We start from the raw sequence: 22,057 nt of genomic DNA, 5'->3' as shown, positions 1-22,057 counted from the left end.
AAATATTACCTGGAATTGTTTCGTTTCATTTGGATATAAAATAAAATTAATCTTGCCATCCTTTTTGTTTCCCTCCAACAAATTCCCTTGAGTCAACCTTCCATTTAAATGTAACTTCCTTCTTTTTCCTAATTTCACTTATAATAAAATGTTATATATTTCATATATATATAAATATAATTAATAATGATAATATATAATACACTTCTAGTAGTATATTGATCCATTGATCATCAGAAAAACCAAAAATCAAATTGAAGTCTATAGACTATCTAAAAACTGAGATTGTAGAAATCTCTGTCCCTATTTTAGAATTAGAAAGGGGGCACACAGGGCTATGAGCCAGGCTATAGTTTTATTGATGATCCATAGGTATCACGACTAAAGAATTTATCACTAAAAGTTACTAGTCTACTAACAATAAGCCTCTCTTATTAGGTAGGTTGAATATCAGAAAACATACTTGCTGTTTTCAAGAAAATAATTGAGACCTTTCCAGAATGATTGAACTTTTCAGATAGTAGGCTTTGTTGCTATGCCCTTAGAGAGCCCAGGATAAACTCCACAGAGTGTTCAGGCATCGGATTGAGGATTTAGGAATAATGCTATTAAAATATACACAAAATTTGATAATAGGTACCATATGTTATACACAGTAATAATATTTAAGTCATGGACTTAGCCTATCCCTATTATTAACTCATAAGCATTTATCTCTTAAAACCAAGAAAATGAAATTAAGAAAACATCAAGAGATAGGCAAGGAGAAGAAATTAGAATAAACACACAAGAGAAAAAAAACCAATCTATTAAATTGTAGTGTTAACTTTCTGGGCTGTGTTTCTATGCTCTGTGGTTCTGTATTAATAATATCCTTTTCTGACCCTTCATTCTTCTTGATCTCTCTGCACTCTTTGATACTGTTGGTCACCCTTTCTCTTTGATAGTCTCATTTCTCTAGCTTTTCAGAATACTCTTCTCTCCTTCTCCTCATGCCTATTTAACTATTCCTTGTCAGTTTCCTTTTTTGAAACCTCATGCTCTCCTACTGTGGCTCCCAGGCTCTGTCCTCAGCCCTCTTTTCTTCTCCTTACGTACTATTTAAGTGGGTGATCTCAGCTCCTATCAATTTAATTATCATCTCTAAGTTAATAATTCTCAAATCTATTAATCCCACTGTAACTTTTCTGCTGACCTCCAGTCTCAAATTGTCAAATGCCTATAAAACATTTTAAAGTAAGTATTCAGTAGACATGTTAAACTCAGCAAAGCAAAACCTGAACTCATCTCCCCCCAATCCTTCAACCCTTTCAAATTTCCCTATTACTGTTTATTCCTTTTTTTAGTATTTTATTTTCTCCAATTACATGTAAAAAATAATTTTTAAGATTGAAAAAAACTTTAAGTTCCAGACTATCTCCCTTCCTTCCAACCTACTGCCCTCATGGATAAACTAAGAAATTCCATCTGGGTTATATGTGTGCAATAATGCAAAACATATTTTTATATTGGTCATGTTGTAAAAGAAAACGCAGCAAAAAAAAAAAACTCGAGAAAAATAAAGTTTTAAAAAAAGTATGTTTCAATCTGTATTTAGCACCATCAATTCTTTCTCTGGGGATAAATAGCATTTTTCATAATAAATCCTTCAGAGTTGTCTTGGATCATTGCATTGCTGAGAATAGCTAAGTCATTCATAGCTGATCATCTCACAATATTGCCATTGCTATGTATACAGTACATGTCATTTTGTTTATTCATTTTTTTAGTACATGTCATTTTGCATCAGCTTCTATATATCTTTCCAGGTTTTTCTGAGAGCATCCTACTTATCATTTCTTAGAGCACAATAATATTCCATCACAATCACATACCACAATTTGTTCAGTCTTTCCCCATTTGATGGGGATTTCCAATTCTTTACTAGTAGAAATGAGATGCTATATTTTTGTGTACATACGCACACAAACACACATATGAATATATATTTGCATTTCAACAAACAATAATGATTTAGAGTTTTTCACATGGCTATAGATAGCTTCTATTACTTCATCTGAAAACTGTTCATACGTTATCATTTGGGGAATGGCTCTTATGTTTTTTTAAGTCAGTTCAAAATGTGTTTGAGAAATAAGGCCTTTATCAGAGAAACTTGCTTCACTTTTTTTTCACAGCGGTGGATCCTAATTCTGTTTCCCTATATCCTATTCCCCCTTTTGTTTATTTTGTTCCCTGTCCTTCCTTAAAAGTGTTGTGCTTCTAACTACTGCCTGCCCCAATCTGTTCTCCCTTCTATCCCTTCCCTTCTCCTTTCCTGTAGGTAAGATAGATTTCAATACCCGATTGAGTGTGTATGTTATTCCCTCTTTGAGTCAATTCTGATGAGAGTAAGGTTCACTCACTCTTCTGAACTCCTTCAGTTTCCCCTCCACTGTAAAAGCTTTTTCTGGTTAGATAATTTGCCCCATTCTACTTCTCCTCTTCTCTTTCTCCAATGACATTTCTTTCTCATCCCCTAATTTCATTTTTTTAGATATCCTTCCTTCATTCCATTCACACCTGTGTCCTCTGTCTATATTTATATCTATGTGTGTGTGTGTGTGTGTGTGTGTGTGTGTGTGTGGAGATGGAGCCAAGATGGTAGAGTAAAAACAGGTTCTTGCTTGAGCTCTCCCCAAAAACCCCTCCAAATACCTGTAAAATAACTCTAAACAAATACCAAAGCCATGGAACCCACAAAATGACATAGCAAAATAAATTTTCAGCCCAAGACAACCTGGAAGGGCAACAGGAAAGGTCTGTTGCACCAGTCTGGGAGAAGAGTGCAATCCAGCATGGGCTGCAACCAGGCCCCAGCAAATCTGGAGTTGGCATAAGGGAACTGAATCATTGGCATCTGTGGTTGTGTTCAGACTTCTCAGCCCACAAAATGCCAAAGACAGTTTAGAAGGTCAGTAAGAAAGGTCTATAAGACATTGTCGAGAAAAGAGTGTGGTCCAGCCCTAGTCCTTGGTGGTGGCAGTAGTAGCAGATGTTGGTTCTGGAGCTCTCTAGCCACAGACAGAGGGGAGATCAAGCAGCCAATCAGAAAGTGATTGCAGGGATCTCTTTGTTGGCACTTAGGCAGGATTATCTTGTTTTGCTCATGCTTGGATCTGGATCTGGATCTCAGTGGCAGTCCTGGGGCAAAGAATGGCAGAGCTTGTGGCAGCAGTGGAGAAGGAATCCTCTTCAGTTTCAAGGCAAAAAAAAAGAGTACTTGTGTTCACTCACAGATTAGAGCACATATCAAGAGAGAAGTAAACACCTCTCCTTTTCATCATATCATCTTGGAAGAACTGAAAATTTGCTGGTCCCTAGAAACATCTCTGAAAACAATTGGACAAAACTCTAGAAGCTTGGAGTAGTACACCCCTCCACACTGAAAGCAGAGTGCAACCTTAACAAAGAGTTAAAAAAATCAATGAATATCCTGGAAAAATGAGCAAACAATGGGAAAAATCAGACTATAGAATTTTACTTTGGTGACAAAGAAGATCAAAACATACAACCAGAAGAAGACAACAAAGTTAAAGCTCCTATATCAAAAGACTCCAAGAAAAACATGAATTGGTCAAAGTCCATGGAAGAGCTCAGAAAGATTTTTGAAAATCAAGTAAGAGAAGTAGAGGAAAAATTGGGAAGAAAAATGAAAGTGATGTAAGAAAATAATGAAAAATGAGTCAACTGCTTACTAAAGGAGACCCCCAAAATACTAAAGAAAATAACACCTTAAAAAATATACTAACCCAAATGGCAAAAGAGGTCTAAAGTCAATGAGGAGAAGAATGCCTTAAAAAGCAGAATTGGTCAAATGGAAAAGGATGTCCAAAAGCTCAGTGAAGAAAATAATTCCTTTATGTCTCTGTATGTATGTAAATGTGCATATGTATGTATGTATGTATGTATGTATATATGTATGCATGCATGTATGTATATATATATATATATATTCCTTCTAACTGCATAATAATGAGAAAGTTCTTATGAATTACAAGTGTCATCTTTCCATTTAGGAATGTAAACAGTTCAACTTGAGGAGGTGATCAGTTTACATCTAAACTAAATTAGATCAATTTAGTTTTATCCTCTGGTTCTAGAACATTAGGATAATTTTCCTCGATAATTTCTTGAAATATGATTTTTAGGCTCTTTTATTTTTTTACCATGTCTTTTAGGCCATTCAATAATTTTAAAATAATCTCTCCTGGATCTATTTCCTAGGTCACATATTTTTAATAAGATATTTCATACTGTCTTCTTTCTTTTTTAATTTTTTTAATTCTTTGTTTTATTGTTTCTTGATTTCTTATGCAATCATTAGCTTCTATTTGCTCAGTTGTAATTTTATGGAATTTCTTTTCTTCAGTGAATTTTTGTGTCTCTTTATCCATTTGAATAATTCTGCTTTTTAATGCATTATTGCCCTCACTGATTTTTTGTACCTCTTTTACCATTTGGTCTACTCTGTTTTTAAAGGTGTTATTTTCTTCAGGTTTTTTCTCTGTATTTCCTTTACCAAGCTGTTAACTCATTTTTCATGATTTTCTTTCATCACTCTAGGTTCTCTTCCCTATTTTTCTTCTACCTTTCTTACTTGATTTTCAAAATCCTTTTTAACACCTTCCATGGCCTGAGACCCACTCATACTCTTCTTGGAGGCTTTGGATGTATGAGCTTTGACTTGCTGTTTTCATCTTCCTTGTCACCTTAGTAACTTTCTATGGTCAGATTTCTTTTTCCCTTTTGTTTTCTCATTTTCTTTGTTAAAGTGGGGCTCTGCTTCCAGGGTGAAGGATGCACTGTCCCAAGATTCAGGGCTTTTGTGCAGCTGCTTTTAGATATACTTCTCAGGACCTGAAAATTTTCAGTTCTTCCAAGGGGGTATGATCTGAAGAGAGCTGTCTACTCCTCTACAAGCCTGTCCTTAGTTCTGTGAGCGACCACAAGCACTATTTTTTTTTTTCTGAACTGGAGCTCTGATGAGGGTAACTCCTCTGCTGAAGTCACAAGCTCTGGTAAGTTACTACTTCTCCTCACCCTGGGATAATCACCTAGGACTACAGCTCAGATCTGAGTATGGGCAAAGCAACAGAGTCCTTCCCCCAGTGCTAGCAAAGAGACCCCTGTAATCTTGTGATCTGTTGTGAAATTTCCCTGTTACTATTGGGGGCACTCAATAGCTCCATATCACCTCCCAAATCAAATACAAAGTCCTCTGTTTGGCATTCAAAGTCACTCATAATCTAGCCCCCTCCCACCTTTTTTGGCCTTTTACATGTTAGTCCCTGTCACACATTCTTTGATTCTGTGACATTGGTTACCTTTTGTTCCATAAACCAAATCTTTATTTTTTTTTTAACACTGGGCACTTTTTTCTGACTGTCCTCTATGTCCACAATGCATTTCCCTCCACATCTCTGCTTCTTGGTTTTCCTGACTTATTATGTATGCCCTTTTTTATTGGTCAATGCTCCTCAGACAGCTAGATGGTGAAGTAGATAGAATACTGGACATGGAGTCAGAAAGACAAGTTCAAACACAGTGTGACACTTTCTAGCTTTGCAAACCTGGGAAAATCACTTACATTCTGCCTGCTTCAAGTATAAAAGAGACCGTAATAGTATCTACCTCTCAGGTTTTTGTAAAAACCTAATGAGATATTTGTAAATTACACAAATCACAGTGCTTGACACATGCCCCTCTGTGGATCTGTTGTTTTGTTTTTAGAAAACTGTTCAAAAACTTCTGACTTGTCCATGGTTTCTACTGACACTTATTTCCACTTTGTAACATTTAGAATTCCCTATAAGGGTTCTTCTTCCTCTTTCACTATTTTCCATTATTATTAAACAGTTTTCTTCTATTTTTTGTTCTATTTTCTATTTCTTTTCTACAACTACATGGGGATTTTACTGTCCCATGTCCTGAAGACATCACCACTGTCCTAAATCTACAGCTTTAGCTTTGTCAACATTTCTTTTTTATACATTGTACCTACTCTACTGTTTTCTCCTCTCCTTCTGGATATCTTGCTTCTCCCTGAAACTTGTGAAAAAGGGTGATCGCCTTATCTCTTTTCCTAAATCTTTTATCTCTCACTTGAGAATAATTTCTGTCAACTCCACCACAGAAACTTGCAAGCCCAGTGAATGTTTTGTACTTTCCTGTACATACCTGACAGCTAGTCCTATTTCTAAATTGTGATGGCTAGATACTCTTATTTTCTAAGTTTCACATTTTATCCTTTCCCTGTGACTTATCTCTGTTTTATTTTCTTCTTAGCTTCTTGCTTTTTACCATTCTCTTCTGCTGTTTCCAAAAATACATATTTTAAAAATTCATTCTTATTATTCAGCTCTTAAAATCTCTTTTTCCTTATTTATTCATCAAATTCACTTTGCATTCTCATACTATTTCATCTTTATGAATACAGTCTTCTATCCTCTTGCATAACGTCTTTAATCATTTGCTTCTATAAAGTATATTGCCTTTGTAACTCTCCTTTATGCCCTTTGATCTTCAAGCTTCCATGACAGCTACCAATGTGGCTGAAACAGTGCTCACTTGTTTCTTACTCAGACACTTCTCTTCCCATCAAGTCACTCTTTTGGGACAAAAGTATTATAAATCCTACTTGCACATTGTTGATATATTTCAAAAAGACTCTTTCTTCCTAATATTAGAGAGACATTTTGGTGTCATATAAAAAGACCAAGTTCTAGAGATCCTTTCTTTGCCACCAACTAGCTGTGTTACCTTGAGCACACTATTTAATATATCTGTACCTTGGTTTCCTCACCTATAAAACAAGAAAGATTCTAGAGAACTAACCATGACTAGTCTTCTTTTCAATAAAAAGGTAGCACATAATATATAAAAACAAAATCATAGATTTAGAGCTGGAAGGAACTTTTGAGGTCATTAAATATAATTTCTTATATTTACCAATAAACTGATATTTAGAGAATTTAGGTGACTTGCCTAGCGTCACTCAACAAGTATCTGAGGTGGGTTTCTAACCCAAGTCTTCCCAGCTTCAAATTCAGTGGTCTGTCCCTTCACTATGCCACACTGCTGAAAAGATACATGTGCTCTCAGATGTGACCAAGGTGTCCATTTATTCTGCTTAACTACTTTTTGGTTGGAAATAACTAGATTGTACAATGGATAGAGTGCCAGGCTTGGAGTCAGGAAGATTGATCTTACCAAATTTATTTCTTGCCTCAGACACTTAGTAGTTGTGAGATCCTGGGCAAGTCACATGTTTGCCTCAGTTTCCTCATCTGTAAAATGAGTTGGAGAATGAAATAGCAAAGCATTCCAGTATCTTTGCCAAGGAAGCCTCAGATGGGTTCACAAAGTGTCAGACATAGCTGAAGTGACTAAACAACAACACCAACTTCTTGGTTACAAAGCATGGGTTCTATTGATGGTACAGTTCAAACATATGACATTAAAGATACCCCAAAAAGCATCAAAGACATATTTACATGAAGTGAAAGTGACTCATTCTTTAAGCATCACTCCATCTCTAAAATTCTATGATTCTAGGCTCATTAGAAAGCGTTTTCCTCAAAAGGAAATGTCCTGTACTAAAAAAACAAACAAACAAGCAAACTAAAAACCCATGGTGTTGTAAATACCAAATTCGTGTTCACTGAGCTTCTGTATTATGAAAACATGTTATACAACAATCTCCTATCAAAATCTAAGCAGGAATCCACATTCAACAATAACATTAACAAACCCAGGTGTCCTGTATAGTCAAATTATAACTGAAATTTTTATTTTGTATTTTAGTTGCATTTCCTTTTTACTTACCTCCAAAGTAAGAGCCATCTGTCAGCTTCATTTCTTTACTGGATTTAGTGATGACACCAGCCACACCATGCTGGATGAAGTACATTTTCTTGCCCACAGCTCCTTCTCGAATGATATAATCTCCTGGCTGGAATACCTCAAACCTTAGTTTGCTCAGCATGGCAGTCACAAAATTGGGATCAGCATTTGCAAAAAGCGGCATAGTGGCCACCAATTTCCTACAGTTGAAGTTGACTATCTCCTAAAAGGTGAAAAGAAAAAGAAGGAAAAAATATTAAGATGGAGATGAGCTATCCAAGCAAGCATATTATTAAAAAAAAAAACAAAACAGGATGGGTCATTGAAATCACATTTAGAAGTTAGAAATATAAATTCAAGTTCTCAGATAGCACATATTTTTCAAAAACTCTGCCAGATTTTTAGCATTTCAAGCTTTAGAGTTTAGAAAATGTCAGAAATTCTAGTCATTTTCATAACCTTTTCAGGAAAGAAAAAAATGTCTAATCATTTCCTACTAAATGCAGTATTATGAAATGCATGGTACAAGCTTTTCTTTAGTATAATTTTAATTTTCTTACCTTGTACTCATATTAGTAATACTGAGACAAATACCCAGCTGCCAGGCACAAGGATTACCATTACTGTTATTTTTAATCAAAACTCTCCACCCAGCATCAGTGACCATGGATACCTGAGCAAAAGGTCACAAAAAATGATCTCCTGATCTCTGGGAACAAAAGGTAATGGTATAGCTAGATCCCACTGTTCAGAACAACTGAAAAGAAAAAGCCACCATTCTTTAGAATGGATTTTGGTTCTGCTCTGGTTGTCATGTAATGGGCCACACTAGGAAAAACAGCTATTTCCCCTTCTTCCTCCCCACCTCCGCCCCGTGTTCTGACATAAACTCTGAAAGGGTCTGCAGTTTGTGTGTCAGGCTTGCTAATTCTGCTGTTCTCTTTCTATTCTGTGGGTCTAAGGCCACGCAGAACTTAACCAAATTGGACATGTGTGTCTGCACCCATTCGACTAAAATACTGAAGCAAAGAGTGGTAAAGGGGAGGTTTAGGGTTTGGTTTTCCATTTTTAGTGGATGGGGAGAAAGTGTAGTCCTATTCTATGAAGAGCGATATTCAACACGGGTTCAGATGCTTCATAGGGTTCTTATTACCTCTTTGGCCATGTGGAAGACCCTCTGAGACTATTTTCTTATTTTTTTAAATGGGGATAATAATACTTTCATTACTATCTCTTAGGGTTGTTGTGATGAAAACCTCCTTTAAATCTTAAAGTCCTATATAAATGCAGATGATATTATTCGTGGTATTGGAAGATGAAAACTGGAGTTTGGAGTCACAGGACATGGGTACAAATTCTGTCTCTCTCACTTCCCACCTGTATGACCTTAAGCAAGTCATTTACCCTCTCTGGGCATCAGTTTCGTCATTTCCAAAGTGACAAAGTTGAACTAAAGAGTGTCTAAGTATCCTTCCCGTTAGGTCTATGGTCTTTGTTGTTGTACAGTCATTTTTCAATTGTGTCCAACCCCATTTAAGCATTTCTTGGCAAAGCTACTGGAGTTGTTTGCTGTTTCCTTCTCCAACTCATTTTACAAATGAGGAACCTGAGGCAAGCAGGATTAAATGACTAGGCCAGGATCACTCAGCTAGTAAGTGTCTGAGGCCAGATTTGAACTCAGAGATTCTGCTTCTTTACTCCAGGTCTTACACTCTATCCTTGTGCCATCTAGTCATTTAGAGAAAGATCTATGATCTAATCTTTATTTAATGTGCAGTGTGGACATTCCACTTTCTTTATCACGGTTCTATCATCTTGCTGTAATAGAAAATAATTTGAAGTATTTTAATGGCCTTTTCAATTTTCCTTTATGTATTAGAATTAATATTATCTTTAAAGGTTCTCATCAGGTCCTCATTACTTCTCACCTAGATTATAGCAATAGCCTTCTCTTTGGTCTTCCTGACTCAAGTATTTAACCACTACAATACACACTGCATGGAGCTAAACTCATTTCCTTTCTACTCTATAACTCCAATGGCTGCCCATTGACTCTGGAATGAAACGAAAAATCCTTTGTTTGACATTTAAAGTTCTTCCCCATTTGGCACTCCACCACTTTCTCTGTCTCCTTGCATTTTACTTCCCTTTTTTCACTCTATGACCTGGCAATACTGGCCCACTCGCATTTTCTCTCACAAGATACTCCATCTGGGCCTTTCACTGGCAGTCTGATCCCTAGAATCTTCTCCCTCCTCACTTCTCCCTCTGAGAGTCCCTGGCTTCCTTCAAGGAGCAGGGTAAATTCCAGCTTCAGCAGACTGCCTTTTCTATTCTCCCAGCTTCCCATTAAAGTTACCTACTGTATATCTTTATGTATCTTGTAATGATCTATTTATTTTCATGTAATTTCTCATTTAGAGTGAAACTTTTTGGGGGTCAGGGGTTTTTTAAAATTTGGTGTGTGTGTGACCAGCCCAGAATCAGTGCATGACACACAGTAGGCACTTAATGGGGCAGCTAGGTGATGTGGGCATGGAAGCAGGCTTATATACCTGAGTTAAAACCTGGCCTCAGATGCTTACTGATTGTGTGACCCTGAGCAATTCACTTAGCCCTGTTTGACTCAGTTTCCTCATTTGTAAAATGAACTGGAGAAGGAAATGGCAAACCACTCCAGGATCTTTGAGAAGAAAACTCCCAAATGGGGTCATGAAGAGTTGGACGCAATTTAAACAACAGACACTTAATACATGCTTATTGACTGATAAACTCTGCTTAGTCACTGGTACTCAAAGGATCACATTTTAGATATTGATGAATTCTCTCATCTTATTTCTCCATATTTTTTTTAAATTCTATATGAACACCATCTAATTTAAGCTATGCAAAGCTTTCAGATATGTAAGGAGGAAACAGATGGAATCAGAATGAGGTTTTCTTTGAATCTAAATGCCCCCTTAAGAGATCTTAATAGCTTCTCTAATTTTCACTGGAGACTTCATTTGCCTATACTGGGGACCTAAAAGTTAAGTAAAGAAGTATTTTGATAAATCTGGAAGTGAACTAGAACGTTTATATATTTTTTTCCTAAATGCCACATTCCAAAAGAGCACAGGAAGGTAAAAATCCTTGGGGAACATATACTTGGAGAAGTTAATAATCCCCATAAGCTCTTCAAAGGCATAATTTAGCTGTTGTTATAATTATCCCTGCTAGCATCACTGTTAACTAGAGATACAAAATGATACTTCCATTGAACTGTTGCATGACCCCTGGGCAAATCTCTTGGTATTTATACATCTCTTAGTATTTAAATGTCTCATTTATAAAATAGGGCATATATTTTCATGCATGGACTGTCCTTCATATACATGGTGAATACTACTGACCTACTCCAAGATCAGCAAAGCATGTGATTTTCTTTTTTTAATGTCATTGCAAGGGTAGATTTCCTCTACTAGAGTCTTCTGATGAAAAGGGTTCAGATTTTGGAGATCTCAAAGTATATCGTAGCAGAACATAAGATCTGGGAGTTACTACCAGTATGGAAAGGCTCTGAGAATGTGCCCACCCAATGGCTGTATAAATATAGCTTAGCTAAGTACCAAATACTGACTTGCCGCCTGAAGGGTGGCCAGGATGTAAAGAATTTTTTTCAAGCAGAGAAACTTATGAGTAACATCTCTTAAGGCAAAGGGGTGTTGACATATGGTTAAACAAAGACAAGGTTTTCTCTACCACACCACAGAAATCTTTTCATCCTTGCTCCACTCTCTGCTCTTGTGGCCTCTCCCTTGGATTGACTGGTCCTTCCCAGAAGCTCTACTTTAAGGGACATACCCATGGCCAATTATATCTTCATTCTCCTCTAGGCTGCACTCCTTATTCATACGACTTTCTCCCATCTTATTTTCAGTTCCCTTTCATATGTTGTCCTCCCTCATCTCTTTGAGGGAAGGCACATTTTTCTGTTTGTTATTTGTTTTCTCAGCACTTAGTACAGTGCCTATAGTAGGTCCTCAATGAATGTGCATTGATTGACTGACTGACCTATCTTTGCATACCTATTGTTTTAATATGTGTGAATATAATTGTTGCTATTAGAGCTGTTATTTTATAATCTTCTCACAAATGTATGTACTTCAACTCCCATAAAGGTTTAAAGAAGGGTGTTTTTATACTACATCATGACAAACAAGCAAAGAAGTCTTTCAGATGAAATAGTAGCTATGAAAATATCAGAGCAAGTGTTCCTTCACCCCCACAGTGCTGTGGAATTTAAACTCCAAATATGCCAGAAAGCTACTTTAATCAATCCAAATAGTAGTGGGGGGAGGGAGGAAAAGAGTGGGGTACTTAACCATACATACTATGGCCAACATTATTCCTACACTTAGCTCCTAAACATACTTTTTTCCTATCCAAAAAAACCAATGTCATATGTATTATAACTGCATTTATAGCATGTTTTTGACTATTGAACAAACAAAAAATAAGGGAAAGAACATTCAGGAATATTATAACAATAATAAAAACATACTTTAGAGCTTTGATGTTTTATCCCACATTCAGTTGCCAAATCTATGACTGCCCAGCAGTTGAGAAAAAATAGGTTTTAGAATTCATCATTTAAGTAAAATGTTTTCTTTCCTTTCTCCCTTCAAACATTTTGCATCTAAGTGCTTCTAATCAAAGGGAATTTTGACTGGCATCAAATAATTTTGACTACAGTAAAACATTTAAAAATTGGAAATCTCTTGTTATCGTTGTCATTTTCAGTTGTGTCTAACTCTTCAGGACCTCATTTGGGGTTTCTTGGAAAAGATAATGAAATGGTTTGCCATTTTTTTCTCCAGCTCAGTTTACAGATGGGAAAAGTGAGGCAAACAGGGTTAGGTGACTTGCTCAGGGTTACATAGATAGTAAATATCGGAGGTCAAATATGAATGCAGGCAGATGAATCTTCCTGACTCCAGTCCTGGCACTCTATGTACTGCACAACCTAGCTGCCCAAATATCTCATATATATTTCATATGTATATGAAATAACAGAAATTAGAAGTATGCATAATTTTATGTTCTCTAGAGAAAAATATACCATTTTGAAGCATATATAGCATATATGTATACATATATGTGTGTTTCTATGTATGTACACGTGTTTATGTATGTATGTATGTATGTATATGTGTGTATGTATGCATGTATGTATGCCAGCTCAGTGGTACAATGGAGAGACTTCTGGGCTTGGAGTGAGGAATGCCTGAGTTCAAATCCAGCCTCAGACAATAACTAACTGTGTTACCCTTGAGTGAGATGAGGAGATTGTGAAGAATTTTCATAAGGGGAATACTGGATTTTCTAAATAAAATTTCTCTTCCATAAGGCCTCTCTCCCTGGATACCTGAGTTTCAGATACACAGGGCTTGTGGACTGTCACTTGGTCTCCCTCCCCCCCCCCCCAGCTACCAGCTTTCTTTGTGAAAGTGCTGTGGGCTGTGGCAGAAACTTGGAAGTTACTCAAATCTCCCCTTTGTTTGTGGTACTGTTGCCACATCAATGCTACCAGCTCCCGCTTCTCCCCATCCCCTCCTTACTAAAGCCACATTAGCAGCTAAGTTAGATATTAGATGAGGTCATTGTGTTGGGGTAGGTGAAGATTTCCCAGGGTTTGTTTAGTTTTTCGTACTTAGATTGTGAGCCTGTCTCCCAGCCAATGGAGAGGTAGGATAGTGGGATAGTGGGGAGGTGGGATTCTCTATGTTAGGGTATAAAATTGTGCTTCAATTTCTGTAAGTGGCCTCCTTCCATCAGATGCCCTGACCTGGTGGAAGGACATCCCTTTCTCAGGAGAATTGTAATAAATCATTTTTCTGTTCTTATTGAGAAGCCTCTTCACTTATTTAAAATTTTGAGTAAGGGTCTTTTTATCCCACACACCCTTGACAAGTCACTTAAACTTTCCTTCCCTCAGTTCCCTCATCTGCAAAATGGGGATAAGAGCAGCACCTGCCTCCGAGGGTTATTATAAGGGTCAAATGAGACTGAAATTCTCAGATACTTAGCATAGTATCTAAAATATTGGCACACAGTAAGCTCTATATAAATATTGACTATTATTATCTTTTTTCTAGCATTTTGATAATGTTAAAAGATGATAATTTTACATTAAATATATATTTTAGATAAAACTATTATTCCACAAATTGTACAGGCAAGTAAATTAAATTCCAAAGTGAATTGAATGTCAGAGTCTCTACAAGCAATATTCACCAAAAGTAAATCCAGAAATTTGTTTCAGGGCGTAGCTGTTGTTCCTGCAGTTACAGTTGCTGACCAATGCTGCCATAGCTAATGCCTTCCTTCTCCTCTTCTCCTCCCCACCGCCCTCACCATCATCATCATCATTAAGGACATTGCATAGGTTCATACTTTCAAATGACACTGGCAGGCACAAAATTCATTTTTGAATGATTTAAAAAAGACAAAATCACAACATTTACACTGATAGAGACAGATATTCAGATTCTGTACACAATGATTATGGTTAACACAAGATTAGGATGCTTTGGGACACGGAATTTTGATGCAAAGTTTCTCTAATAAGCTAGAGAGGTACATTGTATTATTTTCCTTGGGATTTGCTGAAGAACTGGGGTGATTCTATTTATGCCTGTATACCTGTGAGTTGTGGTTTAAAAAAGGAAGCAAAAGTAAAAGTATAATCTTCAGGTCTATCGTACTGCCTGAAATTTTCATTTAAATTTTCTGAGCCAAAGATTTGCCTATTGGAGGCTACCACATAAAAAGAGACTATTTTACTTCAGAGGATAGAACAGAAAGAATAAGACAGAGGGTAGTAAGTGTTGAACATATGGAAGGAAATCATAAAGCAAGATTCTTTGCTACTGGTATAAGCCTGGTCCAATTGAAGGATTTTAATGAAAAAAAAATAAGGGAAAATAGCACACTTTAAAGTTTACTAATAATTTCCTCACATAAAACTATGAGATATCTGCCACAAATAACTATGCCCTTTATTCTAGGTGAGAAATATGAAGTTTAGAGAGTATGAAACACATGCCCATCATAAGATAGCTAGTAATTATCTAACTCAGCACTTGCACCTAGATTTTCTTTTTTTAATTTAATTTTATTATTATTATTATTATTTTTTAATGTTTTACAATCACTGCCATAAAATTAAGATTTTTATCCCCCCCACACTTACCCCCCATCTCCTTCCCCACAACAGCATACAATTCTGTATAGGTTCTACATATACTTTCCTATTGAGTACGTTTCACTATAGTCATGCTATGTAGTCGAACTAAAATAAATGGAAGAAATCATATAACAAATCAAAACATGATACACAAACACATACACATACACAAACATGATCTGCTACATTCTGCGAATGACTTCCATATTTCTTTCTCTGAGTGTGGAAGGCATTTTGCGTTAGAAAACCACCGTTGGGATTTTTTTAAAAATAAGTTCTTGCGCTATTACGAAATTTCAAGTCTACCAGAAAAAACTCTCGCACACTGTGGTCGTTGCTGTGCACAAAGTTTTCCTGGTTCTGCTCCTTTCCCTCAGCATCAGATCATATAAGTCCTTCCAGGCCTCTCTGAAGTCTTCTTGTTCATCATTTCTTATGGCGCAATAGTATTCCATTACATTCATATACCATAATTTATTCAGCCATTCCCCAATGGATGGGCATTCCCTTGACTTCCAGTTCTTGGCCACCACAAAGAGTGCTGTTATAAATACTTCTGTACATGTGGGACCCTTTCCTATTTTTATGATCTCTTGGGGATGCACCTAGATTTTCTAATGCATTTATGTCAAGCAGTAATAATAGCAGCATTTACATAATTTCTATCATGTTCCAGGTAACTGTTAAGTACTCTTCAAGTAATAATTTGATCTTCATAACTACGCTGGGATGTGTGTCCTATTATCCCTATCTTGAAGTTGAAAAAACTCAAAGGTGACTTGTCTAAAGTCACACAGTATCTAAGGCTTGATTTAAAATCAGGTCTTCTTGAGTTTGATTCTTTAGCCCTCTACCCACTATCCTGCCTATCTATCTGGCCAGATTTATTCCTGTTTACACTTTTGAGGGGAAAATATCATTTTATATATGAAAATCAATGTATTTTTATTCCATTTCATATTTTAGGAGAGAGAACAGTTAGCTTTGAATTAATAGGAATTTGTACCTGCTCTCCTAAAAGGTCAGATCAAATCCATTTTTTGTTGAATCTTGGGATGATTTTATTGAATCTTTTGTAATACTTTACTCATGTTACAGTAGCATTTTCTTGTTTAATTATTTTGCTTAAAGGAAAATTGGAAATATTTCCCAAGACCATTTCAATTTTAAGCGAAATTAAACTCAAAATTTGCCCTCATGTGCCAGGTTTGAGAGCATAGTATTTAATGGTATTTCATTTATTGCTTGGTTGAATTTTCAACTTCATGTACTTTTGGTAAAAAGTCACAGGAGTTTACATTGTTTTTATTATATGTTACGCTGTGGTTACCATGGAAACTCCATCTGCTATAAAAATAATTAAAATCTGAGTTGAAAATCTAGATAAATTGTCAGTATTTTCATTTCACACTAGGCTAGTTTGATTTTCACAGCTTTAAATGTGCCATATTTACTTATTTATTCCAATAAATAAAATGTACTTCCCCTATACCTTATCCAAGAATTCTTTGAGTAGATCAATCATTAGTCATTCTACTGAACAGGAGAGGACATTAGAGGTTCATCAGTCAGCTACAATTTTAACAAATAAACAAACAAAAAAAAGATTTAAAGTACATTTGGTAGGCAAACATTCTGATGAGTAAGATTCCAATAATTACACGGCTATAATGACTATAATTGGTATAGTTTCAATGATAAAGGTGGCAAGGGAAGGATGGTGATGCCAAAACATCTAAAGGAAAAAATTAACAATCTTCTTTCTCTTCTCCACTTAGCTCCCCAGGCTTCCTTTGATAATCAGCTTAAATTCTATTTTATATAGGAAGCCTTCTCCAGTCCTCTTCCCTTTCTTGACTGGGGTTCATCCTTCTGAGATTACCTTTCATATACTCTGTATATGTCTTGAATATCCCTAGTTAATTACATGCTGTCTCCTCAAAAAGAACCTCAACTCCTTGAGGGCAAGGGCCAGGTGTCTGTCTTTTCTTGTATTGCCAGGATTTACCACAGTACCTGACAAATAGAAGGTATTTAATAAACACATGCTGATTAACTGCTCAGGTTTCTAGATGCTTTTTTGTTGTTGTTGTTCAGTCATGTCCAACTCTTCTTGACCCCATGGACCATAGCATGTCCTCCACCATCTCTCAAGGTCTGTCCAACTTCATATTCATTGTTTCCATGACATTATCTATCTCATGCTCTTCTATCCCCTTTCCATTTTGCCTTCCATCTTTTCCAGTATCAAATTCTTTCCAATGATTCCCATCTTCTCATTATGTGGACAAAGTATTTAAGCTTCAGCTTTAGTATTTCTCCTTCCAGTCATAGTTAATTTCTTTAATTTTTGACTGTTTTGATCTTCTTTTTGTCCAAGTGACTCTCAAAAATCTTCTCCAGCATCAGAATTCAAAAGTATCAATTTTTCATCTTTTCTTACAATCCAACTCTCACAGTCATATATTGCTACTGAAAAAAATCAAAGCTTTGACCATATGGACCTGTCTCTGCTTTTTGGTATATTGTCCACATTTGCCATAGCTTTCCTTCTAAAAAGCAAGTGTCTCAATTTCATGGTTGCAGTAATGATCTGCAATGATATCTGATACCAAGAATATAAAATCTGACATTGCTTCCAATCTCCCTTTATTTGCGAAAAAATGATGGGACCAGTTGCCAAGATCCTCCATTTTTTTAATGTTAAGCTTCAAGGCAGCTTTTACATTTTTCTCTTTTACCCTCATTAAGAGGTTTGTTAATTCCTCTTCACTTTCTGCCGTCAGAGTACTGTCATCTGCATATTGGAGATTGTTGATATTTTTCCCAGCAACCTTAATTCTGGCTTTTGATTTATCCAACTTGGAATTTCGTTTGATGTACCCTGCATATAAGTTAATTAAGGAGACAATATGAGCCTTTGTCATACTCCTTTCCCAATCTTAAACCAGTTGTGTTCAGTTCTAACTGTTGCTTCCTAATTCACATACAGGCAAGAAACAAATGAGATGATCTGGCACTCCCATGTCTTTATGGAGTTGCAGCATTTTGTTGTGATCCACACAAACAAAGGCTTTAGTGTAGTCAGTGAAGCAGAAGTAGATATATTTTTTGGTTTGTTTGTTTGTTTTCTAGAACTTCCTTGCTTTCTCCATAATCCAGTAAATGCTGGCAATTTGGTCTTTAGTTCCTCCTCTTCTTCAAAAACCAGTTTGCTCTTCTGCTAATTATCAGTTCACATTTTGCTAAAGTCTAGCTCAAAGAATCTTAAGCATCATTCTACATGATCTATAAAATAGCCAAGTGTCAATGCTTCTATTGTGACATCTCCTACCATCAAGACAGAAAACCTATCACAGCCACGGATCATAGATTCATATAAACTCCAAAATGAATATTACTTCTTTGTAGAGCATACTTCTATTGTTTTCACACTGTTAGAATCAGTCTTCATTGAAATGGGTAATTCATTCATCTGCATAATTATTCCATTAATCAATGCATAAAATATGATATTTTTTTCCTTAGCTAATACATGAAATCAGTATGAAAATCTTTAATGCCACAAAGAGAAGTGAACTTTCTTAAAGCTACTGATCGAGTCTTTGATTTTAACTTTTTCCCGTTTGTTAGGAAACATCTACATAGTCCTTTTCATTGTTGATGCATATTCTCTCATTGTTTCTACCTAGAACTAGAATCTTTTTTTTCCATTAGATTTCGATCTTCAGGGGCATTCTCACATGCATAATGTTATATCAGCTGTAACTGACAAGGTAAACAAAAATAGATTTTTCTGTCCTCTAAATCTCATATATTATTGTGATTTTTCTCTTCCCATTTGACTTCTCTTTCAATAAAGATGTTTTAGATGCTAGATATGAAGACATTGGGTGCAATTTTTACAGTTTTTCTGATTAAAAAACTTTTAATCATAGGATCATTGAACTGTAGTTGGAATGGACCTGATAGTCATCTAGCCCACTCCTCTCTTTTTCTTATGAGGAAATTGAAGCCCTAAAATGTTAAGAGGGGAGCTGGGTGGCACAGTGGATAGAGTATATGACCTAGAATTAGAAAAAAATTCCTCTTTCTGAGTTCAAATCTGGTTTTCTGATCATTACTTAGCTGTGTGTGATCAATTCACTTTGTGCTGTTTGCTTCAGTTTCCTCATCTGTAAAGTAACCTGGAGAAGGAAATGGCAAACCATTTCAGTATCTTTGCCAAGAAACCTCCAAGGGGGGGGGGGCACAAAAAGTCAGACAACTGAAAAATGACTAAACAGCAACAACAACAAAAAAAAACTTACTAAAAGCTTTGTCCAAATGATCAAAGGTAATAAGTGACTTTTCAGCGATTTATACTTCAGTCCTGTACTTCCAAATTTAGTCCTCTTTTCACTCAACCCTGCTGCCTATGTATATAGCATAGATTCTTCCCCAAAACCACATGCTTTAGAACTTGCTATATAATGTTTAATACAAAATTTAAAGGAATAAATTTAAAGCAGACCTTTTCAATATTGGATTTGATGCTAAATAAAAATGAAAAATAGAAGAGGAAGGTTTCTGATTTTGATTTGACAAATTTGACAAACTTCTGTAAGTTTTTGTTCAGGGCTTAATTCATAGGAAAGGGAAATATTTGGTGTCTGAAGTTTTGAGAGAAGGGGTTTGGAGACAAAGACCATTATTTTAAAAATCTCTAAATATTATTGGTTTAGAAATCCAACTATATCATAGGTTAGAAGACATTTTATTCTGAGTTTAAAAAAATGGCCGAAAGTATCTCAGTAGTAAAAATGGAATAAAATAACTAAGTGGTCTAAATGAAATCTGACTGATTATGTTATATATATGACAACTACTGAGCTTTGAAATACACACATAAAAATTTTGTTTAGCCTTTCTTGTGGCTAAATATTTTTTGCATCTAATTTAATTTCTCTACATTCAATCAAATTTCAAACTTTAAATTATGAATACAAATGAAGTTTGCATTTAATTTAGTCTTAGTTCTTTGCTGCCTTGGTAAATATGAATATATCATACCATTAAGCCTGATGTAAGATGACAGAAGACATTGTTCAATTCAATTAGGGCTACAATTAGGGGCATGAAAGACCTCAGTGTAGAAATAGGAAAACAAAAACACACACACATACACACTGATGCATGCATGCACATATACACACATTAAGGAACTGAATACTTATATTGATAGCTATCATTAGACTGTGTCTCATATATAATGTTAGGCATAGAAAAAGCAATCTGGTTTCATTTCACAACACAGGACATAAGAAATATCTAGTCCTGCTTGGAGTAAATCACAATAGTGATTCATAAAATGAGAGGTAACTCTACAGAGCATGTGAGGAAGGTAGTAGATTCTGTCAAATGCAACAGACTCCAAGGGGAATATCAATCTGAATACAATTGCATGGCAATCATGAAGACAGGTAGAAGGTGCTCATAGAGAATTAAAGAGAGAAAGTTACCAAGTGAAGATGATTACAGGGATTTAGTAGCAAATTCATATTTAGAAGCCACATTAAAGATTTCAGAGAGCACATAAATGATGTCAACCATTAATATCTCTCTAGTAGAGATAACTGATCGATCACTGCATAGTAACATATATATGCACAAAAAAATGAAAAGATAAGTATATGCACACATTTATGAGCACATGTGTGCGTGCGTGCACACACACATACACACACAACAAGCTGGGAGGCCAGACCAACAAAAAAAATAAGCAGTTCAGTTTAGAAATGGCATAAGTATGTCCCATTCTTTATCTCAATATTTGGTTCAGTTTACTTGGAAATGCAATTTTTGTTACAGCTTGGTATGGAGGTGCCATGCTTTTAGTATGACACATTTCAGGAGAGACAGAAGGTAGTATTTTTAACACAACCCGAAAAGGTACAGACTGCATGCACTGTGTGAGAGTGGTGCAGGGGATGAAAGACTGATCTTAGCATTAGAAGGACATAGATTCAAATTCTACCTCTGAAATATCCTACCCACAGGAACATGGAAAAGTCATTTATATTTTCATTGTTCCAAGTAATTCTCTATGACTATAATTGCTAGATCGGCTGAAAAAAAAGAAATAAGGTATCTGTGTCAGCCAATGTTTATAGCATTGTGTGTCTGTTTCCATTCATATACCAATTCTAATTTTTTGAATCCCGTGAATACCTCAAGGCTACGTATTCTCTTCTGTTGCTTCTCCCATTGTTTCTTCTCACAAAGGACAGACACCTTCTAAAAGTAAGTGGTATAGCATTATTGTAGATAGTACAGAGAAAATTTGTAGGACATGGTAAGCAAATCCAACTAAAACTGAGAACTAGTTTTAGCTAGAGTCAGATGGTTCTGTCTTCAGGCTAAAGATACACAGAGCAGCAGGGAAGGGTAGATGAGAATTGGTTTGATAATATTCCAGCATCTCTCAGGAACTATCAGAATATGTCAGAAGATTCAAATGATCTTCTAAAGTATACTGGCAAAATTTTAAAAGGAATCTACCATTTTTGCAACCCTTTCCAGTTTCCATATTTGAAAAGGTGGAAGACAGAGGGGAGAAGTAGCAGTAGTGCTGGTGGCCAAACAACATACCTCATTTCTTATAAAGATAGAACAGCAATTCTTCTGAGAGTAGGACAGAATCCTAGAACTTCAGAGTTGGAAGGACACTCAGAAGTCATCCAGTGAATCCAAATAATGAACCCTATCTACATCAGCCCTAACAAGTACATACTTATGTAGTGTTGTAGCAGTAGCACAAAGCTGAGGTAAGTGGAGGATAAGTGACAATAGGTGACCTATATAAAGAAAAAAATACATGTAGACCAAAAATTGCCAATTCCTGATCTAAGATAATAAGGATGCTGTGTGGATCAGTATGGACTACACTATGGTATATGTCAAGCT

The 22,057-nt window shown here is 35.9% G+C and overlaps 1 protein-coding gene across 1 annotated transcript in view; it reads right to left on the bottom strand.

The window, feature by feature from the left end:
• Nucleotides 1-22,057, bottom strand: part of HCN1 (hyperpolarization activated cyclic nucleotide gated potassium channel 1) — a 624,487-nt gene that overhangs the window by 84,775 nt on the left and 517,655 nt on the right. The window contains exon 6 of the mRNA XM_072605676.1: nucleotides 7,867-8,107. Coding sequence (XP_072461777.1) covers nucleotides 7,867-8,107 — 241 coding nt within the window. The remainder of the gene's footprint in view (nucleotides 1-7,866; nucleotides 8,108-22,057) is intronic.

This window comes from Notamacropus eugenii, chromosome 4, assembly GCF_028372415.1.
Source record: "Notamacropus eugenii isolate mMacEug1 chromosome 4, mMacEug1.pri_v2, whole genome shotgun sequence".
NCBI classification, from domain to species: domain Eukaryota; kingdom Metazoa; phylum Chordata; class Mammalia; order Diprotodontia; family Macropodidae; genus Notamacropus; species Notamacropus eugenii.
The sequence above is the reverse complement of the archived record's forward strand: the minus strand, read 5'-3'. Positions and strand labels throughout refer to the sequence as shown.